Genomic DNA, 22,094 nt, shown 5'->3' with positions numbered 1-22,094 from the left:
AAAATTGGTTCAATATAATTACAGATCACATCTAATTACTATTTTTAATGCCTTTCAAGAAAATAAGAGCAAAGAGGAATGGAAAGTTTCCTAAAAAAAGTGTAAATTTTTTTTTAATTAACATTGGATTATAAAGTTAGCATGAAGTATTATATTTTCAAACAGCTCCAATGAAACTCAGCTAACTACATACACAGTTCGATACATGCTTTAACTGATTTCCTAACTCAAACTTGGGCATATTCCAGTCTGTACATAGTGGAATGTAAGACACTGACTGGTTCCATTACTTTTATGAAAATGTCCGAGATCATTCTGTACTTCCCTTTTTAGCTACTACTTTTTGAAAAAAAGTCAAAGAGCTCAGTTTAAGAAGTCTTGGTGAGGAACACAAACGGCCACAGAAATGTGCAGTTTATGATTATAGTATCTGGGTCAAATAGCAAAGAAAGGATAGCAAAGATTAAGGATTAAAAATCGCCTAAGATATATGAATGATGATGTGAAAATAATTGTGATTGTAACAATTCTGGGCTTATACAATAGAAGTTTGATTCCTGCGCATTAGTACAATAAAGATTTCACTTCTTTATCTCTGGCTTTGAAGAGATAGGGGAAGATTAGTAAGCTGTCAGTTTCAATTAATGTTTTGTCATAAATATTTATAGCCCATGGAAAACAATTGCATGAGTCTTTAGGATTGAGCTAATTATTTATAAATCACACTCTAAATGTATTAACATAATTCTTTTACAGAAGCTTTGGCTTTTAATAAATGAATATTAAAATGTCTGGCTTACAATGAATGGCATAGAAGAATCTTTCTTAAGTGAGTGAGTGAGTATGAGAGGTTTCCTTTCACTTTTTCCACTTACTGGGTCAGCCCTAAGGCTTTTTCTTTATAAGCCTTGAAATATATTGCTTCTTGCGTTCCAAATTTCAAAATTAAAACTATAGGGTGTAAATTCTTACTAACAGAAAACCATGACCTAACATGCATACATCAGTTAGGACATGGATGCAGTAAAAGTATTCATAGGTCTGATGGGAGTTTCCAAATCCCAGGGGTTTAGTCTCATTTTTCTGACCAAAAAATACTTGAAATAAGACAGAAGACAATATTTTGTAGGTTGCAAGTCCCAGATCTCGTTTATTTATAAAGCAATAAATATTAGAAGCACAAATAAATTGCACGGGTGTGTAAACAAACTGTACAATGACTGAAGAGTTCGGGAAGGTTTGCCAGAAGACTCCAAGAAGCATATTGTCGTCATCCTGAGTGGGAAGTAAATTGAGGGGGGAGTGCTTAGAAGCACTTGCGGTGTACAATGGATGGACCAGCTTCATCATACTCCTGTTTGCTGATCCACATTTGCTGGAAGGTGGACAGAGATGCTAGAATGGAGCCACCAATCCAGACAGAGTACTTGCGTTCAGGAGGAGCAATGATCTAGGATAAAGAAAAGCAACAAAATCCTCATTTCTGAACAGTGAATGCGTATTGTCATTGCTACACACCACTAGATATTTCCTCAAGCAAGTAAAGAACATTTCTATAATGGTATTGATCTTCAGCAGCTCTTAAAATACATGTAATGTATTAAAAAAATCTGTAATCATATTTTCTTCTCTTCTAACCAAGATAATTATTCTGATTAAATGGAATTTCTGCTCATCTGCCCATCAGCTCTTGATCTCATTTTTGAGTTGTTCCCATATCCCAGTTTAATGAAGCTGACATTGTCTCCACCTTTATCCACATTTTATAACACAGAGTCAAGTTCCTTACCTTGATCTTCATAGTGCTAGGAGCAAGTGCAGTGATTTCTTTCTGCATGCGGTCAGCAATGCCAGGGTACATTGTTGTACCACCCGAGAGGACATTGTTAGCATAGAGGTCCTTACGGATATCAATATCACACTTCATGATGCTGTTATAGGTAGTTTCATGGATACCAGCAGATTCCATACCTTGAGAAAAAAAAGACAGTAGGCCAGTGAATTATACAAGGGGTCTCCATGAAATGAAACATTGGCATTCCTGATCATCGTTAACTTGAACTTCTTTGGCCTTTTTCTTGTAAAAATGTTTCCTGATTATAAAGTGTTACAGAAAAATATTAAAAAAATAGAATTACAAAACTAATTTAGGAAGTGAACATTATTTGTTAGAAAAGGTAAGAATCATAATGCATGTGCAAAGGCAAGAGACTCAAAATATTACAAGTAAGATAACAAGTAGACATGTGAGATAAACTCATTTAGTAAATGTCAGTGGAAGAAGGGTATCAAGAACAGAAAATGTGACTATTGGCTTATGTCAGTCTCACTGAAAGCATTAGCTGAATATAGTAAAGACAGCAAATGAAGACAATAAGAATAGTTGAAGTAGAACTAAAGAAGACAATAGTAACTTCTTCAGTCTACTCAAAATATAGTCTATACCACTCAGAATCATCAAGGCAAGACATAACCGTGACACAGAATAAAGATATTAGTACTTGATGGTAAGAAAAAAGAAACAAGAAGCAAGTGGTTGTAGGTTGCATTCCAATTTGTTAATTTTAACAGGTGCTTCCTGAAAGGGCTGACACTGTATCCACAGTAAGAAGTCAGCTGATGAACAACTGCATGTACTACTTGGGACTTAGGAGTGTAACATTTGCTGCATCCGTCAGCTGCATGCATGACCAGCAAGGCTTACCATCTCGACCATGGCAATGTTAATTAGAGTGTATATAAATACACACACACCTTCACTCCATGTCCTTCCCCTCTCTGACACTTTACTTCTTCATGGAAGTAGATACTGTTTCGAGTGTAAGCCTTACAAATACAGCTCTGAAGGCTATTCTTGCCATCAGTGACACAGAATCATAAAATGTCTTGAGCTGGAAGGGACTCATAAAGATCACGGAGTCCAACTCCTTAATGATGGTATTGTAACTGTATGTTTTATCATTAAAAAACTGTGACCCTAAAACTTGATCTAAACCTTGCAGCAAAGAGCCTGGAACTCAGCTAATTACCACATGAGCTCACATCAAGCCCATCTTACAGGAACCAAATGATCTAAATTATTATTCATTCATGTCAGATTTTGTGCCAAATTTAGGTAAGCAGGAAGAGGAGCAGGGCACCTTCCAAATCTTCTGATTAATTCATACCTCCTACAGAAAGGAGAATTTCCTGGGAACACTTACCAATAAAGGATGGCTGGAATAAGGTTTCAGGGCAGCGGAAACGTTCGTTACCAATTGTGATCACTTGACCATCAGGCAATTCATAGCTCTTTTCCAGAGAGGAGGAAGAGGCAGCAGTGGCCATTTCATTCTCAAAGTCCAGTGCAACATAGCACAATTTCTCTTTGATGTCACGAACAATCTCACGTTCCGCTGTAGATATAGGAGAATCAAATCAAGCTTTGGATTAGCACAACACTAGAGAAGATGGTGGGCCAAGAGAGACGTGAGGATTTTCACAGCAGAGAAAAGCTGAAGGACTGACCTGTTGTCACAAAGGAGTAGCCACGCTCCGTGAGGATCTTCATGAGGTAGTCAGTCAGATCCCTGCCAGCCAGATCCAGACGCATGATGGCATGAGGCAAGGCATACCCTTCATAGATAGGTACATTGTGGGTGACACCATCTCCAGAATCAAGAACAATACCTGGGAGAGAAATGTCAGAGAGCAGCTGCAATCACCTACTGAATGCTTAGAGCCCTTACACACAGGAAGCAGCAAGAAACACAACAAAATAAAGGATTTTTCAGGCAGTATAAAGTAGCATAATTCTTTTTCAGTCACAAAGATCTTTCCAATTCTTTCTGCCTTTGCTTGCCTGGACATTCATGAGGGGTGTGAATTTTCACACAGAATACTTGCTCCACACATATTTTAGGATAATCCATAAAACCTGCCTTCCACCACTACTATACTGAGCAGTAAGAATATTTGCAATAGTGATTGTCTTGGTCTGATAATGGGCATCTTTGGTCCAGTCTAAACCCTTAAACAGGTTTAACACTTTTGTGACTGCAGTATCCCTACAGGAATGTCTCCTCATTTGCACCACAACAAGCAGTGGCACAGCCAGTTACATGGTGCCTCTCCAAAAGCAATGCAAATTGTCTGTGGAAAGAACAATGTGGACCTATTTTGTACTGGCTTTTATGCTACTGTTATCATTAATTGCTATAAACCAAAAAGACCTATTTTTCTGTAAATTTAATGTGTTTTCCTATTTAGAATGGAAAGGAAGGAGAGTTCCTGAAAGGAAACAGAATCTAAACTGTGTTTGTTTGTTTTACCTGTTGTACGACCAGAAGCATACAGAGAGAGGACAGCCTGGATTGCCACATACATAGCAGGTACGTTGAAGGTCTCAAACATGATCTGGGTCATCTTTTCACGATTAGCTTTAGGGTTCAAGGGGGCTTCTGTGAGCAAAGTAGGGTGTTCCTCAGGGGCCACACGGAGTTCATTGTAGAAAGTGTGGTGCCAGATCTTTTCCATATCATCCCAGTTGGTGATGATGCCGTGTTCAATTGGGTATTTCAAAGTAAGGATACCTCTTTTGCTCTGAGCTTCATCACCCACATAGGAATCTTTTTGACCCATACCAACCATAACACCCTAAGAGAAGAAAACACAGAAAAGCATTATTTGAGGAAGACGACATCACAGAGCCCAAACAACTACATCACAGACAGCTAGCCTGAAGCTGAGTCAGAAGAGGTTTGGGCTGGATATTAGAAAAAGGTTCTTCACCCAGACGGTGATTGGACACTGAACAGGCTCCCCAGGGAAGGGGTCACAGCACCAGTCCTGACAGGATTCAAGCAGAATTTGGGCAACTGTCTGAGGCACATGGTGTGACTCCCAGGGCTGTCCCATGTAGGACCAGGAATTGGACTTTGATGATTCTTGTGGGTCCCTTCCAAGTCAGGATATTCTATGATTCTGCAATTCTAACTATCTTATTTTCAAGAAAGGTACTAGCAGTCACACCCCTGAAAGGCTGTTTGGGAAAATAAATTTAACATTAATAAAATATTAAGTCAACAGAATCTGAGGTGTTCTCATAAAATCTTTTTTTCCTTCCATGAGATTAATGGATTTTCCCCCATTTATAATACGTCTCTTATATTCATATTCTTTTTTCTTATTTGTTTCTTTCTGATTTCCAAAAATTTGACTGAAAGTAAACTGCACAATATCATGAGCAGGAAAAGGAGTTTCTAAACAGGACAATACAGAGGGAAACTAGCATTCTACTGATCAAAGATACTTGATATTACTATGCAACCTTAGCAGTAATTTATCCAGGATTAAAAAAAAAAATACAAATTGTAAATGTTTTCATTAAAAAACCCATTTTTATGGAGTTTCCTGCCTCTGAATTTACCTGGTGCCTCGGGCGACCGACGATGGACGGGAAAACGGCCCTGGGGGCATCGTCCCCGGCAAAGCCCGCCTTGACCAGCCCCGAGCCATTGTCGCACACCAGTGCGGTGGTTTCCTCGTCGTCACACATCTTCGGGCGGAAGCACGAACCTGGAAAACAGCAGGGCGGCACGTTCAGAGCCCCGCGGGCAGCCCCTCCGCGCCCTCCCGCCCGCCATCCCGGGCAGCACGGCCGGATCGCTGCGGCGGGAGCGGGAAATTTGAGTCGTCCCGGGAGGATGCTCGACGGCTCGTGGGCAGAGCTCTAAACGGGATCCGTCAGCCGCTTTCTTCTCCGCGCTTTAAAAGCCGCCCCAGCTTGCAAGACTCTCAATTAGGGCGTCATTAGCGGATCCCTCCGGCCGCAGATCGAGAAGGGAGGGAAAGCTTTTTAAGTCGCAGGGATGTCGCTTCGCGGGCGGCGAGGCGGCGCGCCCGTCGGAGCGCGGGCGGTGTCCCCGGCAGGAGCAGCGCCCAGCCGGGAGCTGCACGGCCCCAGACCCGGCTGCGCCTGCACGACCGGCGTCCGCCGCCCGGCGGTGCCTCCCGTCCATCCCTCCCGTGTATTCCATCCCTCCCGTGTATTCCATCCCGTCCCGTCCCGTCCCACCCAAAGCCTCCCGGCCCGCCCCTCGGGGCTGCGGGCGCCGCCGCGCTACTCACCAGACCAGCACCGGCGGCGGGGGGGCAGCGGAAGAGACCCGGGCTGCTGGCTCGGCGGAGACGCCCCAATTTATACCCCCCGAGGGGCAGCGTCGTGCGGGGCCGCGGCGGACCGGGGCAGCCACCTTCTCCTTATTTGGTCGCTCCCGCGGCCCCGAGCGGCCGCGCAGCCATGAATGGAGCTGGGCCAGCCCCGGCGCGGCGCGGCCTCCCGGCCCATGTAAGGCAGGCGCGGGGCAGCGCGGCCCCGGCCGCCGCATGGCCAAATAGGGAGCCCAGCGCAGCCCCCGGGGGTCAGCGCCGCCGGGCAGGGGCTGCAAGGGGCCGGGAAGGGGCCGCAGCCCGGCTCGGCCCCCGGGGTCAGCAGCCGCCGGTGCCCGGCCAGGTGCGGCGCCTCCAAGTCGTGATGCTCGGGCTTGGCGGAGGGTGCGAGGGAAGCCGCACGGGTGTTCTCGCCCCCGGCTTTTCATTTTTCCATCGGAAAGAAAAGGCCAGTCGAGCTTCTGTTTAATCAACGAGTGATAAGGTTACTTCGGTGCCAACAAGTGAGGCTCCTCTCCTGCATGGGGGCGGCATCTGCTCTTCTCTGCTGCCTTAGGAAGGAGCAGTGCATACTCAATTTCTTTTAAACTTTGATGAGCACATGCTGTAAAGATCACCCTTTTCTCTGCTTTTGGCTGACATCTATAGCACAAAATGGGATGTACTCACTCACTTAGGTTAATATGCATATGCTGAAACTCCTCGCCTTTGCTCTTTTAATGCACACCAGATCAGCGACAGATAGTGATGTGTCTAGGGCAGAGGACGAGATATGGAAATAGCTTGGACAAAACCCAGCTATGGTATTAATGTAATGTGACAGTTGTTTTCCTGCTCAATTGTTGAAACATCCACATTGATAATTTGTTGCAGCAGTGGAACCTAGCAAATCCATGTGTCTTCAGGACTTTTTTTTATTTGTTAAAAATAGAAAGACTGGAGAGGCATCCCTTGAGTGGGTTTGGCCTGGTATGTGAAAGCAGAGATTGTCAACTCATGTCCCAGAGAGACTCATTATAATGTGGAGTACAGTGTCCTCCAGGAGCTCATCTTGTAAAGTGCCCATGTCTGCCTGTGAAACAATGCTGCGATGCAGTGGGGAGAACTGAGGTTTGGGACAGGAGGGAATGGTGAGATTCAAAGTCAAGAGAGGAACAACACTCAAGTGGATCAGCTGCTTAAACACAGGTCCAGTTCATGAGATGCCATACAAAGGCTGGCAGACATCACATGGGTGTATACATCTTAAATTATGTGGAAAGAAAGAGCTTGTGAATGCTACACAACCTTCAGTCTGGGAGCTTTGAGAAATGTTCAGGGAAGAGCAGTCTGTGCGGTGGTTTAGCTCTGACAAAGCATGCAACAACTGGAAATCACTATTTGTTTCTAAAAGATATCCAAAGGGGGCGTCAGAGACCCTCAGACTTTGATTTCTTCTGAAATCAGCGATTGTGGCATCAGTTTCCTTGTTTCTAGCACAATTAATGAGGTGGTTAGCTCCACCCCAACCCCAGTTTATCTTGGGTTTGTGCCAACTTATGAGCACAGCTCTGAAAGAGATGGTAGCAGCAAACTTCTTGGATAAGCTCCTGCTTTTCTTTAAGTGCTGCAAGGAAAGAGAACCTGTTCCAGGTGAGACACCATTTTTGTACAGAGTTGTGTATGTTTATTTAATACATCAGTATATATAAATATATATGCCCATATATATTTTATATGCATGTATTTATCTGTGTGTATATGTATTTATTTATATATTTTTTTTTTCTTTTTCTTAGCTACCTAAGAAAGGCTGTGTAGGACTGTGAAATGCAGTGACCTCAAAAGGTCAAAGCAGCAAAACACTGTGATTCAATGCTTCTGCTCTGGACAAGCTTTGGCTCTTTCTTTGCTTTGTCTTGATGGAAAATCAACCAAAATCAATACTGGTGGGATAAGGACCCCAAGCAAAAATATGTTTATCTAAATTGATCAGGCCCACGTAACAGACACTTGGAAATGTTTTGGTGATAGTGATGCCTGTTTATACAAGAATTCATACAGATGCAGGGATTTCTAAGTATATACACCCTGGCACAGAGCACCTTTTCAAAGAGAAAAATACCATATGCTGCTTTCAATTTTAAAAAGTCAGCATATTTTACCCCATGGTAAGTTGCCATATATAGTTTAAATCTGCTTATTTTTTTCCCTAGCACATCTTTTCTACAGAAACCATATAATGTGAGGGATTGACCAGCTTTGCCAGCACTAGAGATTAGTTTACAGTGTTATCTCAGCTGTTGCTCAGTTCAGAGGTGTTGCAGTATTTACATAGAAGTCCACTGCTGATAACTGCATTGAATTCCTCCCCAATCAGACCCTCTGTGACACATCCTACATTCCCTCTGGCTAGGGAGAGACAGACTCTCCTGAAACTGAGACAGAGCCAGCTCTCACTGAAAAAATCTATGAAACAGATTGTATTTTCTTGTTTACTGCCTAACCAAATTTGTTTTCTGTACTATCTCCTCAAGTTTTACGTTTCTAATCCAGCAGGACTCACAGTTAGGATCCCGGTGCACTTGAGAACTCATCAGTCCACAGACCAACACACTCCCATTTATTGCAAGGTCGAATGAAAAGGGCACAACACAACATATGTCATCACAAAATACCATTTCCTGCCTTGTAGCCACTTGAAAATTGCCCAGCTAAAGTTATTACTTAGGCCAAAATAATCCACAGACTTGAGTAAACCAGAGAAGGAAAAACCTACTGAGGTATGTTATGCAATGTCATCTACAGGAATAACACTCCAGCAGCTCTGGCTGACCAGGGCCCCCACATGCTGTGTACACTTTTCATGACTTAGCTGTTGGGAGTGACCCCAGGGGCAAGGGAAACACAGGCAGTACAGGGTGTTGGAGAGCAGACAGACATGATCTGCATGTCCCTAGAACAGCCTGAACACACAGGAGCATGAAGCCTCAATGTGTATGATTATTAATAGGAGAGCAAAATTAAATACATGTATGTCTGTATATATATAGAGAGATGTGTATATATATATATACATATATATATATAGGAGACACATGAATATGGGCAATACTGGATGTGGTGTTCAACCAACAACACACTGTTGTGGCTGCAGCCGAAATGAGAGCATGAGTCCTTACCTCTGCATCTCTGCATGGTAAAAATGTGAACCAAAAAATCACACTGTGATCTTATGATGCCTAGAAATCCTCACAACTGCAATTCAGCTTTTGACTAAAAAAAAAAATACAAAAGCTTAAAAATATAGCCATGATTCTTTAAGGGTTTTACAGCATAGAACACTTACTACAACAGACTTCAGATTATTTACAGTATTTAGCAATGCATTCAGAAATTGGAGATGTGTAGGATTGGGTCCTCTCTGTATTTTTAGTTCTGCCTTTCAGGTTTTTTTTTTTTGTAAATTTCCCAATAAAATCAATAAATTTTTCATAATATACCAAACAATTTTATGTACAGTATATCCTGACCTATCACATTCTACAGCAACTTCTCACTTAAAATCTGCTCTTTCTAAATCCAATGGATGTTGACATATAAAATCTGTCCTAGCACAGAGCCAAATGTTACCTCTCTTAAGCCTCAGGCCAGTGTAGTCTTTGAAAGAAACTTAACATTTTCAAGAATAAGAAGCAAATGCCATTCTGACAGGTTTTCTTTTGTCTCACAACAGCTGTTTGGAGCTATATGGTCTTTAGAAGTATAAGCAGTATTACAGTAAAGTCTTGTTGATGGGCAGAAGTCCTGATGAGATAAGAATGCCAAACATGCAATATATGATGAAAATCACTGTCATGAAGGAGTCACTGTCACGAAGGAGCCATGGGTTGTTATCAGTGTCTGTGCAATTATGAATCTCCCTGTGAATGCAGACATACCAAGAGAAGCCAGAGAAGACAGTTCTGCAGTCACCACAAATCTGAAATTATTCCCTATGAAACTATTGAAGTCTTGAACCTTCCAAGTGAGAAATCTTTCTCCTAGAAGAGTCTCCCAGTTTAATAATTACATTGTCTAGTAAACTTTTCCAGAGAATTCACTGGGTGTTCCCTTTTCTTAATTATGTCTCATCCACCCAAGTACTAGCCCATGTTTCATGCTTTATATATTCCTTGTCTCCTCAGCATTTAAACCCTTCACATAATTGCAGGCTCTTATCATCTCCCTGCGAGTCTCTCTCACTCGCTCATGTGCTGCTGCACTTCTATAATTACCCTAAAACATCTTAAGTGTGTGCTGAAAGGGTAAAATCATGGGGTAGGCACTGGGAGTCAGATGTGCAGCTGAAACATGTTGTTGCAAAGCTGAGAGGTTTAGCCACAGGCAGCCTAAGTGGAGGTGAGTGGCAGTCAAAGGAGTTCATTCTTCTGAGTCTCTCATCCTCCAGGAGTATTATTTGCCATATGTCAGTTCCAAAGAAAGGATGAGATTCTTACTTCCATTCTGCACCTCTCCTGTGAGGAAAAGCTGAGAGAATTGGGAGTGCTCAGCCTGAAAAAAGGAAGGCTTCGGGGTGACCAAATTGTGGCCTTCCTTCTTGCGGTTACTTCCTGGAAGTAACCTAAAAGAAAAATAGAGAGGGACTTCTTACAATGGCCTAGAGTGACAGGAAAGGGGGAATGACTTCAAACTGAGACTAGATTTAGATTACACATTAGGAAGAAACTATTTTAATTTGAAACTAAAGAAACCTGAATCTATCACCTGCTGCAAAATGAGGTGAGACTATCCAGATTGGTTCTCAGCTGCCTTTTCGTTTTACAGAATCAGAGACAGATGTCTCATGATTACAACAAAAGCAGCACTTTAAGACTTTTTTAATCGCATTCTCACTAAAGAATTACCCTTTAAGAGAGGGAACCATCAAATCCTTACTTTTCTCCTGACCATTTTACATACATTTGCTCCACCTGTGTATGAAAGCAGGCGGACCAACACTTCTTAACCTGCATAGACTAAGGAACACACCATGGAGGGGAAGATACAAGGCACATTACAGGGATAATAAAAAAAAAACAAAGAAATCTTCCCCAAAGACATCAAAAGGCAAGGCATGCCATCAATTGCAGGGACATGCACCAAAGCATACCCAAAATGATCCGTGCTGAAAGCCAAAAGAGAGAAGAAGGACTTCCAAACATTCTGGAATGGAGATACCATCAAAGGAATTGCAATTGGAGGAGAAAAAAAAAAAGAAATTTGGGAAATTTAGTGACTACAAGAAAATGAACCCCGATTATATCCAGTAAAGTGCAAAGGACCAAAACAGGCCAAAACTAAGCTCACAGGTGCTGCAAAAGAAAAAGAAAAACTCAAGGATGAAGAGAGAACTAGAGGGGAAGATATGGGCAACATGGCATGGATATTAAAAAAAAAAAAAAAAAATCTTCCCAAACTTAAAGCCCTGCAAAAGCATGGCATGGCATCAAGTGCAGGGACATCCACCAAAGATTCCCCTTTTGGTGCCCATTCAAATTGCAAGATTCTGTTTCCCGACCCGAAAGGAAATGCAACTTCATATTGGGAAGGGAAACGGAATCTTGCCACCCTGAAAAGAAAACCTTCCAAACACTCTGGAAAGGAGATACGGTCAAATGAAATGCAATTGAAAAAAAAACAAAAAATACAAGAAAATCAGGAGATTTAGTGTCTTCAAAAAATGGTCCTTGGGGAAAAGAGTACCAGAGCAAAGGACCACAACAGGCCAAAACTAAGCTCACAGATGCTGCAAAAGCAGGAGAAAACGTCAAAGAAAAAGCCAAACCCTGAAAGGGAAGATATGAGGGACATGGCATGGATAATTAAAAAACAAAAGAAAAAAAAAAGTCTTCCCCAAAGTCATCCAAAGGTATGGCATGCCCATGAAGTGCAGGGACATGCTCTAAAGCTTGCCCAAATTGATCTGTGCTGAAGGCCAAAAGAGAGAAGAAGGACTTCCAACCACTCTGGAATGGAGATATCATCAAAGGAATTGCATTTGGAGGAGAAAAAAAAGAAATTTTGGAAATTTAGTGATTATAAGACAATAGGCCAGGATTATATCCAGTGCAGTGAAAAGACCAAAACAGGCCAAAACTAAGCTCACAGATGCTGCAAAAGCAGGAGAAAAACGTCAAAGAAAAAGACAAACCCTGAAAGGGAAGATATGAGGGACATGGCATAGATAATTAAAAAAAAAAAAAAGACTGTCCCCAACTCATTAAAAGGCATGGCATGCCAATCAATTGCAGGGACATGCACTAAAGCTTGCCAAAATTGATCCATGCTGAAGGCCAAAAGAGAGAAGAAGGACTGCCAAACACTCTGGAGTGGAGATACCATCAAAGGAATTGCAATTGGAAGAGAAAAAAAAGAAATTTGGGAAATTTTGTGACTACAAGAAAATGGACTGGGATTATATCCAGTGAAGTGCAAAAGACCACAACAGGCCAAAACTAAGCTCACAGATGCTGCAAAAGCAGGAGAAAACGTCAAAGAAAAAGACAAACCCTGAAAGGGAAGATATGAGGGACATGGCATAGATAATTAAAAAAAAAAAGACTGTCCCCAACTCATTAAAAGGCATGGCATGCCAATCAAATGCAGGGACATGCTCTAAAGCTTGCCAAAATTGATCCATGCTGAAGGCCAAAAGAGAGAAGAAGGACTTCCAAACACTTTGGAGTGGAGATACCATCAAAGGAATTGCGATTGGAGGAGAAAAAAAGGAAATTTGGGAAATTTTGTGACTACAAGGAAATGGACCGGGATTATATCCAGTGCAGTGCAAAAGACCAAAACAGGCCAACACAAAGCTCACAGATGCTGCAAAAGCAGGAGAAAAACTGAAGGAAAAAGACAAACCCTGGAGGGGAAGATATGATGGATATGGCATGGATAATTAAAAAAAAAAAAAAAGAAAAAAATCTTCCCCAAACGTAAAGCCATCCAAAGGCATGGCATGCCCATCAAGTGCAGGGATATGCACCAAAGATTCCCCTTTTAGTCCCCATGGAAATCGCAAGATTCCGTTTCCCTTCCCGAAAGGAAATTTCATTTCCTTTCGGGAAGGGAAACGGAATCTTGCGACCCTGAAAAGAAAGCCTTCCAAACACTCTGGAAAGGAGATAGGATGAAATGAAATGCAACGGAAAAAAACCGAAAAATACCAGAATATCAGGAGATTTAGTGTCTTCAAAAAATGGTCTGAGGGGAAAAGAGTACCAGAGCAAAGGACCAAAACAGGCCAAAACTAAGCTCACAGATGCTGCAAAAGCAGGAGAAAAAGTCAAGGAGGAAGACACAGCTTGGAGGGGAACATATGGGCGACATGGCATGGATAATTAATAAAAAAAAAAAAAGGTTGTCCCAAAGTCATCCAAAGGAATGGCATGCCCATCAATTGCAGGGACATGCTCTAAAGCTTGCCAAAATTGATCCGTGCCGAAGGTCAAAAGAGAGAAGAAGGACTTCCAAACACTCTGGAATGGAGATACCATCAAAGGAATTGCAATTGGAGGAGAAAAAAAAGAAATTTGGGAAATTTTGTGACTACAAGAAAATGAACCGGGATTATATCCAGTGCTGTGCAAAAGACCAAAACAGGCTAACACAAAGCTCACAGATGCTGCAAAAGCAGGAGAAAACCTCAAAGAAAAAGCCAAACCCTGGAGGGGAAGATATGAGGGACATGGCATTGAAAATAAAAAAAAAAAAAAAGAAAAAAATCTTCACAAAAATTAAAGCCATCCAAAGGCATGGATGCTGCAAATGCAGGAGAAAAAGTCAAGCATGATTACAGAAGTGTGTCTTGTGTGATGGTTTACCTATGAGAAGCTAAGCTTCAACAGGATGAAGTCTCACTGGATATTAGTAGTTTCTCTAATAATTGAAGCCTGTTCCTGGGGACCAGTTCTGCCATTGAATAAGAAGCACTTGATTTGTCTCACATATGAGTACATAATATTTTCTTAATTTGTGGTGTATGCAGCGAGTTTTCTTTGCCCCAGCTCACAGATACACCTTTCTGAAGAAATGTTGTGTTACAAGACCCTTGCATCCTGGTGATGCTGTAAAGAACACAAAGATATTTTATGGGTCTCATAAACTTGTGATTGTTCCCACATACAATTTTTTTAAGGTATAAGAGGATTTAGATGAAAAAAATCTCAGTTATTAACAGAGTGTGTAGCTGCACTGTTTTACGTGGAGTTGAAATAAGTTGATCAGGTGTAGAACTGGATGATGCAGAGACTGGCTTCGAACTTTCTGTAAAAATTATTTATCTTGCTAGAAAACCAAAGTACCATCAAAATACATTTACCCCAGAAGTCTGTTACTCTATTTTTCAAATAATGCTCTCAAGTCACCTCATTTTACTTTCTTACAGTTTAAAAAAATCCACAAAGCTACAGATTTACTTCACAGGAAAACACTATCTGTTTTATGAAAAAAAAAATCATTTCATGGGAACTATTTTTTCTCAAATTTTGTTTCTAAGTATTTGAATATTTTTTCCCCTAGACAAATTCAGTAGAAAAATTATTTTTGACTCACTGTTTTCAAACATGAAAAATTAATAATAAAGAATAATAATTAATTCATAATAAACATAACAGTTTCAATTCCCTTGAAAATTGAACAATTAGCAATTAAGCAACTGGCTACAAGATTGAAGAAGCTTCCACAATGTTTCCTTATAAAGAGAGTCTATGTAATTGAAAACTAAAATCTTATAAGAGTAAACTGATGTATTGTATATTGTATTTTATGTAAATTCAAATATTTTATGTATGTAAATTCAAATATTTTATATTGTGGTTTTATATCATGTTACAAATGGAAATTTTTTCCAACTTTTCCCATTTTTTCTCCTTATGCCTAGTAAGAGAGAGAGAAAGATTGAGAGAGAAAGCGTAATTCAAAAATCTACACTTACCAGGGAAGGAATGGTTATGTAATATGGGTTCCATTTCCTGAATTTTCACTCAGCCACTGGATCACAGATTTTACTTTCACAGGGAACCTATAATATGGCTGCATTTTTTGTGCAGGTATGGCTTAGGCTTTTTACCAGATTTTATCAAAAGTTACTTGCATAGCGTGTTTTATAAAGAACACCCAAATATTTACAAAATCCATATCCTACAGTGAGCTGTCTTCAGTAATGCAATCTTAATTCCAAGCCAGAATTTCCATAATATATTCAGTACAACTAATAAGTATCCATAGCAGACTGACATTTTTCATTTTACCCATAAAATATATGTGCAACATTTTAACAGTACTGACAGACTTTTAACATCTCAGACAGAATTTGAGTTACTCCTATTGAGTACCTACAGGCTAAGAAAACCAATACCACAACAAAACATCAGAGTGAAATGAGAATAGCAAACCCACATTTTAAGCCATTATAAAATGCTTGGTGATGGAAACAATTTCAGTGGACTAAAAGGGGACTATGTCCAGGGTCTAATAATTTTCTAAATAGTATTCTAGGATGACAGTGGGAAATATTTTCTACCAGTACTTATTGTGTCACTTATTTATTCAAAGTCCTGACTACAGAAAAAAATAAGTCAGGGAGTCCCTCATTTTTCTTGCTAAAAAGCCCTGTTTTATACAAGACTAAGCATTTGCCAATATTTCATTAACATGATAGAAGACGTGGCATTTCTGAGTTAATTGTAGAACAGAATACTGGATTTCCAATGTATTGGAATACTTTATTTGAGGTGCTGTCATCCTTAACATAGGAAGTTATGTTTCTGGCTCATCAAACTTAGTAATTCTTTATGCTTGCTACAAAGGTGTCTAAAATTCAAATTTCAATTATCATTTTGTATAAAGTTGTCCAGTATGTACTACAGGTATGAGTTGTAGACAGCAGCAAAAAAATTTTCCATTTAAAATACTGTTAAGGCATAGCTAAAATTTCTATTGATTGTCATTCATCCAGTAAAGAATTGACTAACAGGAACTATTCTAAGCTTGGGAACAATGATCCATTGCAGGTGGGGGTTTGAATCATTGCAAAACCCTGGAAATCTTCTGGGAAAAAAAGGTCAAATTTGAAAGGTTCAATACATATTCAAGGAACAGGTAATCGACCTAAAATCTCAGTAACTCAAGATCAGAGAAAGTACCAGATGGAAATCAGTAAAATCTCACTGGCAAAAGTTCATCATTTAAGTCAGCTGGGGAAAGCGTTGCTGAAAACACAGTTTTAATAGGTTGCCTTAAGCATAGTAGATGTTCAGGGGAAAAAAAAGAAAGGTCAATTCAATGGTTCATAAAGCAATTATTTCCCCATAAAATATTTTTGAAAATAATATACGTAGTACAACCAAAGGCAGGGACCACAAGGAAAATCTAAATACTTTGCAAAATGGTATATAAACTACCAGGTTGCCAGGGCAACTACAAGGTAGCCCTCAGAGGAATTACCAAATGATAAGCATTTGTTTCCCAGTGCCAAATGTCTTATCTTGGATTGTACTGTCTTCATGACATAGCTTGACATGAAAAAAAATCAAATATATCATAGTGCATTTCAAAATGAGATAAAATGGCCTTAAAACAAATGATTCAGCAAAAAGTAGTAAAAAAGTGCTGTTACTTGCTGAGGGTTCCAAGCCATCTCACATATTGCAGGTGGAACCAAGACACCTATGCCAATTCTCTAGACTCCTGCTGAGTGAGAGGCAACTAAGAATTAGGTATGCAGCACCTCCAGCCTTCCTTACATGTAGCACACTACACATATTTTTTGAAAGCAACAATTAAAATCTATGATGCTTTCAAAAAAGATACCATTTTAAAGGTAAAGGCCTGAAATACAAGAATCTCTTCTGAAATGTAAATTCTGTTAAAGCTTTTGGAAACTGAAAAGAAACACTTTGTATTCTGTAAGACTCATTTGCATTGTTTCCTTTTTCTGTCATTCATGGTCGAGGAAATTCAGAAGCATGATATGTTTGAGAAAATCTTTAGAAGAAAGCTTAAGGAGTTCATAAAAACTGCACCAAAATTCTTAATAAACTCTCACTGAATTTACTGGCTTTGGAATAAGCCCAAGAAGAATTTTCTACGGTATATTGCTTTCCTATCAATTTAAGAAGGACACAACAACTATTTATAGTTAAATAGAAGGTATAAATGCCCAAGGATAAAGAAATATTTGTTTGGTAGAAATATAACTAGCATATTTACTCTGGCCATTAATTATGAATCATTCTGTACCCTACAAAACTGTTAATTTAGGTTGTCACCTTGAAAGGATACTGGAAGAGTTCAAACCACAGCAGAAACTGGACTATTCCTGTTGAACTAAGCAGCTGACATATTATTTTGCTGAGTCAATTTCCATAACACCAGGAAGAAGATGCATTTCCATACAAGAATAAAATAAATTCAAGATTAAATAAATAATAGGATGAATATTGAAAATATTGTGTCTAAATATACTCTGAAAATTCCAGTTGGCCTGGAAGTATATACACTAAGAAGTTTACCTACAAACTAAATGAGTTCTCAAAGCCTGAAAATTAAGAGAAAAATATAGAGTATGCACTGTAATTACATTCTTGGGCTAGCTAACAGCCTGCCTCTGTCCTAAAGTCAGTAGTTCTCTGGATCTTCAGAGGTCTTCTGGCCTGAGATAACTATGACGTTCATGCTTCTTAATTAATTTTACATTCTCAAAATTCCTGTGAGGCTCCTATGCATAAAGCAATGAGGTACAGGTTAAATGATTTATTGATAAACAAATTGTTCATCAATTGTTTATCAACCCAAAAATGGAAAAAAAATCTTAGAAGATGTTTTAAGTGTTTTAAGCATCAGTCCTACAGTCCTCCAATTTTCTAAATATCCCCCATTCCTTCGAGTGTTTTGGGGCATGCAGTTTTACAGATGACTTTAATATGATGACATAGTTGTCAACATGAGGAAACTCCTTTGCTCGGCGATGTTTTCCAAGCTGATATTCTTGAAAGCCCTAGAAAGTACTGCTGGTTTCAGCAGTTATACCCACCTGAAGCCAAAGAGCAGTAAGATTCTGCATTCAATTTTTAATAAAAAGGAAACTAAATAATGGAGGCCTTACCTTTAGGAAAATTATCTCTGCATTATCCAAATTAAAAAAAAAATCTTGAGCACAGAAACAAAAGGGGTTTGAAAATCACAGCTTAACATATATTCTTGGTTTATCTCCTAGTTCTGGAACTGTTGGGAGAATGAAGTTGGATATAAAAATGTCACTGCTAGCAAAACAACCTGCATGATATCATGAGAGATTAATTACTTAGAATGGAAAAAACATGTGAGATAGGTGAACTCTAAAAGGAAAATTGAAGAAATTGTTCTAGAAATTTGAGTAGGGAGAAGAATGTTACAAAAGGTGAATTCTATGGGGTCCAAATGGGATACAAGGACCAAAGGGGGTGCACAAGACAATCCACTGGGGTGCAGGAAGAACATATTCATTGTTCCATTAATAGATAAGATAAAAAATATTTTTAAAATTATGTTTGTTTCATTTTTATCTCATTCACTCTCTAATTTTGTTTTTTTTAATAGGTTTTATAGTGTACAGAATGTGTTATTACAGTAGCATTCATACATAAGTTATACATTAATAAATATACATAGATTGGATATGCTCACTTAAAATTTTTACTGACAGAGGTGTGCAATCAAAAAAGTTTGGAGACCACCAGCCTGGAACACTTAATGCTGGAAGCCCATTCCAACTAGGAAACAATAAACAATAGGATGTAGTCCAAAATCTGATCGAGGATGGCTGAACAAGAAAACTTAGTAACATAAGGTTTAACAGACTGTGATCCAAAAAACACAACAAAAAACCAAAACACCACAACACAAAACAAAATGCAACAACCCCTTAAGACATACTCAGCACAAGGAATTCTACAATTGCTATGTCAGGCATAAAAGCAGCTTTTTAAATATAAAAGGGACTTTAACAAAGTAAAGTGTGTAATGGAGAAGGTAGAAAATATAATGAAGGAAAAATAAAATCTATTAAAAAATCTCAAATTAAAAAAACCATTAAAAATCTTACAAAGAAAAAAAAGAAGATTCAAATTACAATGAATTAAACAAAAAGCCAGCAAAATAGGAAAAGTAGAGGAAAGACTTAAAGAGACTAAAGATGGATGGCACATTAAGAGTGAAAGGGAAGGAAGGCTATTCTGACCAACATTCACATCTGTCTTGATTGGTGGGTTCCAAAACTCATTGCAGTCCAAAAGTTTTTGAGCAATTACCTACTAATTTTTAATTTGAGGGAGATGGGGAGGGAAGAGCAAATTAAAGAGGTGCTCATAGAGATCACTCAACATTCTAATTCCCAGTGTGTGTCTCACAAATCCTCCTGGGACTCTGGGCCACAGACACAGCCCTGACACGTTGGTGCCCTGTGGGTGTGTAACTGGGTGTGTGACAGAAGTGACACAAAGAGCCAACCAGCCACTGCTCCCGTGCTCCCAAGCAGCACCTGCTAGGCTTGAGTAGCTAAAAGATGTTTTTGTACATTGGAGGTTCCATTTTACCAGCCAGTGCAATCACTGTTGGAAGTCACGCAGCAACATTTGTGATTGAGAAGGAAATCTAATTACAAGATTGGTTTTTAGAAAGTGGACTTCTATGCAGAACAAAACTTAACACATACAGATATTTCAAAATCAGCTTTCAACAAAAAATCTGATTTTTCAGAAGTTTTTCTCAATTCTATTTTATCATTATGGAACTATAAAAGAGAGAGAAAAGAGAAAATATCTGAGTCATCCTGTCTGTGCTAAATAAGTCAAACAAAAAATATGCTTTCATTCCAGCACTTAAAAACCAACCTATAGGGAGTCCCTCACATGAACCACATACTAAGTTTAGGGTTTGAGTTTGGGTGTATTTATTTCTCTTATTTTTAATATCAAAAACACATACTGTGCCCAATCTCTAAATCTCATATTTCCACCTGATGTATTAACATGAGTGTTAGATGAATGTTTAATGTCTAAGTTTTATCTGCTCTGCCCTAGCAGAATTCACAGCTCCCATGTTAATACACAGGGGAAGTTAAATGTTTCAGAGAACAGAATCAGCAAAAAAAAAAAAAAACCCGTGAATCACCTCAGTCAGCATTGTGTATTCTCTGATCCTATCCTCTAAAATATTAAATTTCTCCTGTGTATCATCACCCAATTCAGCATAGGATGCTTGAAGGTTGAGGCTAAATGAGGACAAGGGTATTTCTGAAATACCATTCATCTTCAAAGCTTAGATGCTCTTTTTTGCCAGTTTTCAGTATTCACAGCCTGAAATCACTTTCTAAAGGCTAAAAAATGCATCAGTTATGGCCAACTTTATTTTCCAAAAGCTTTTTAATTGCAGTAGCTTATTCATAAATAGCTTATTCTCAAATAGTGTATGTAATCCTTTTGTGTTCCTACTGAGGTAGAAATACATATCACTGCCTCTCAGAGCCAAGTTCAAGGCAGTTCTAGACAGAAGCTCTTACAAGAGTTATTATGGATAGCTGTACACAGGATTGAATCTCTCACTATACCCTGATGATAAGGTGCATCATCAAAAAGAGGTAATATTTGAGATATTAAGAGAGATATTTGAGGGTTGTTTCTCTATCTATTCTTCTCTTTCAGTAGCTAAAAAGTAACTGCATAACATAAACACTGTAAACAGCCATGGAGATGGTTCTCTAAGCTATAGGCTGGAGAAGATGGACTCTGGTTTCCTCAGACATTTTCCTGCACCCTACTTCACCACAGAGTTTTCCAAGGGTCCTGCAGAACAAGAGGGTACATTAATCTCCACATATGAAAAGCTCTGGAATAGGTTTGAATAAAATTAAAGTCTGAAGCATCACATCCAAAGCATATCCCTGTAGTGATAACAAAACCCCTGCTGAAGAGAATATATGCAGTCATTTAACTTCTACTTAATCAGTAAGAGAAACATTCCTGACTTTAGATTCTTTACTTTGCAAGCATGGTATACTTTCACTGAATGGTCTTTGCACAAAGTTTTCAGGAAGATTTAAAAAAGGAAGCTGAAATTCAGAAGTGATATTATATAGCACCATAATGCTTTTCCCCCAGTGAGGTTTGTGTCTTTACTTTCACCAGTATTACTGTCACAGTAATATGTGTGTTTTCCACAACCATGTTGGAGATAAGTACCATTCCTGGGTGCATTGTTTTCCTCTAAATCTTTCAACAACATCTCATCAGCCCTATAACCTCATTCTTTCTTAGTTACATTCAAGTCTATCTCCACCTTGGCTGCCCTATCCTCCTGTTTTCAATTGTTTCTAATTAATTAGGTTTTGACACTGAGTTAAAAACCTGACAAATGCATATATATGCCCACCTTTTCCAAGTAAGCTACCTTCTAAAAGTACAAAGTATCATTACTCATTTTCACTACAATAGCTTCCACTGTAAATTTTAGGAGACAAACCTCTGGATTGTTAAGGTTTCTGTGACATGCTCAAGAGAGAAAGGTTGTTCAGACCTGAAAAACAAGGATTAACAGAGTAAACTCTGAAATCCAACGGACTACAGCTGAGAGCTGGTCTGATTTGAGGGACAGTGCAGAGCTGTCTGCACTGCCTGGCACAGGAGCTGCCCATTGCATGCATTGTGAGCACGCTGCCTCCCCAGCAACACTTCGCCCTTCAGCAACACTTCGCTTCATTCATCACCTGCTGAAGCCAAGGGAGGAGAAAAGAATCCAGGGAGGGCACACAAGGCTACACCTATGGGCCAGCCAAGAAACACCAGCAAAATAAGGCATGAGGCAAACTAATCTCCATGATATGCAGATGGAGTGGTTTCTGCCATCTGAAACCACTGATGTGGAAAAGAAGGGTTGATTTTGAC

The 22,094-nt window shown here is 39.5% G+C and overlaps 1 protein-coding gene across 1 annotated transcript; it reads right to left on the bottom strand.

Moving 5' to 3' along the window:
* Nucleotides 1-1,127: 1,127 nt before the first annotated feature.
* Nucleotides 1,128-5,536, bottom strand: ACTC1 (actin alpha cardiac muscle 1). Its single transcript, XM_066551598.1, has 6 exons — nucleotides 5,408-5,536; nucleotides 4,311-4,635; nucleotides 3,508-3,669; nucleotides 3,204-3,395; nucleotides 1,790-1,971; nucleotides 1,128-1,450 (listed from the first exon to the last, which is right to left on the bottom strand). Exons 1-6 carry the CDS (start codon nucleotides 5,534-5,536, stop codon nucleotides 1,307-1,309), a joined length of 1,134 nt encoding a protein of 377 aa, XP_066407695.1. The 3' UTR covers nucleotides 1,128-1,306.
* Between the last annotated feature and the right edge of the window lie 16,558 nt (nucleotides 5,537-22,094).

Source organism: Molothrus aeneus, chromosome 6 (assembly GCF_037042795.1).
Source record: "Molothrus aeneus isolate 106 chromosome 6, BPBGC_Maene_1.0, whole genome shotgun sequence".
NCBI lineage: Eukaryota > Metazoa > Chordata > Aves > Passeriformes > Icteridae > Molothrus > Molothrus aeneus.
The sequence above is the reverse complement of the archived record's forward strand: the minus strand, read 5'-3'. Positions and strand labels throughout refer to the sequence as shown.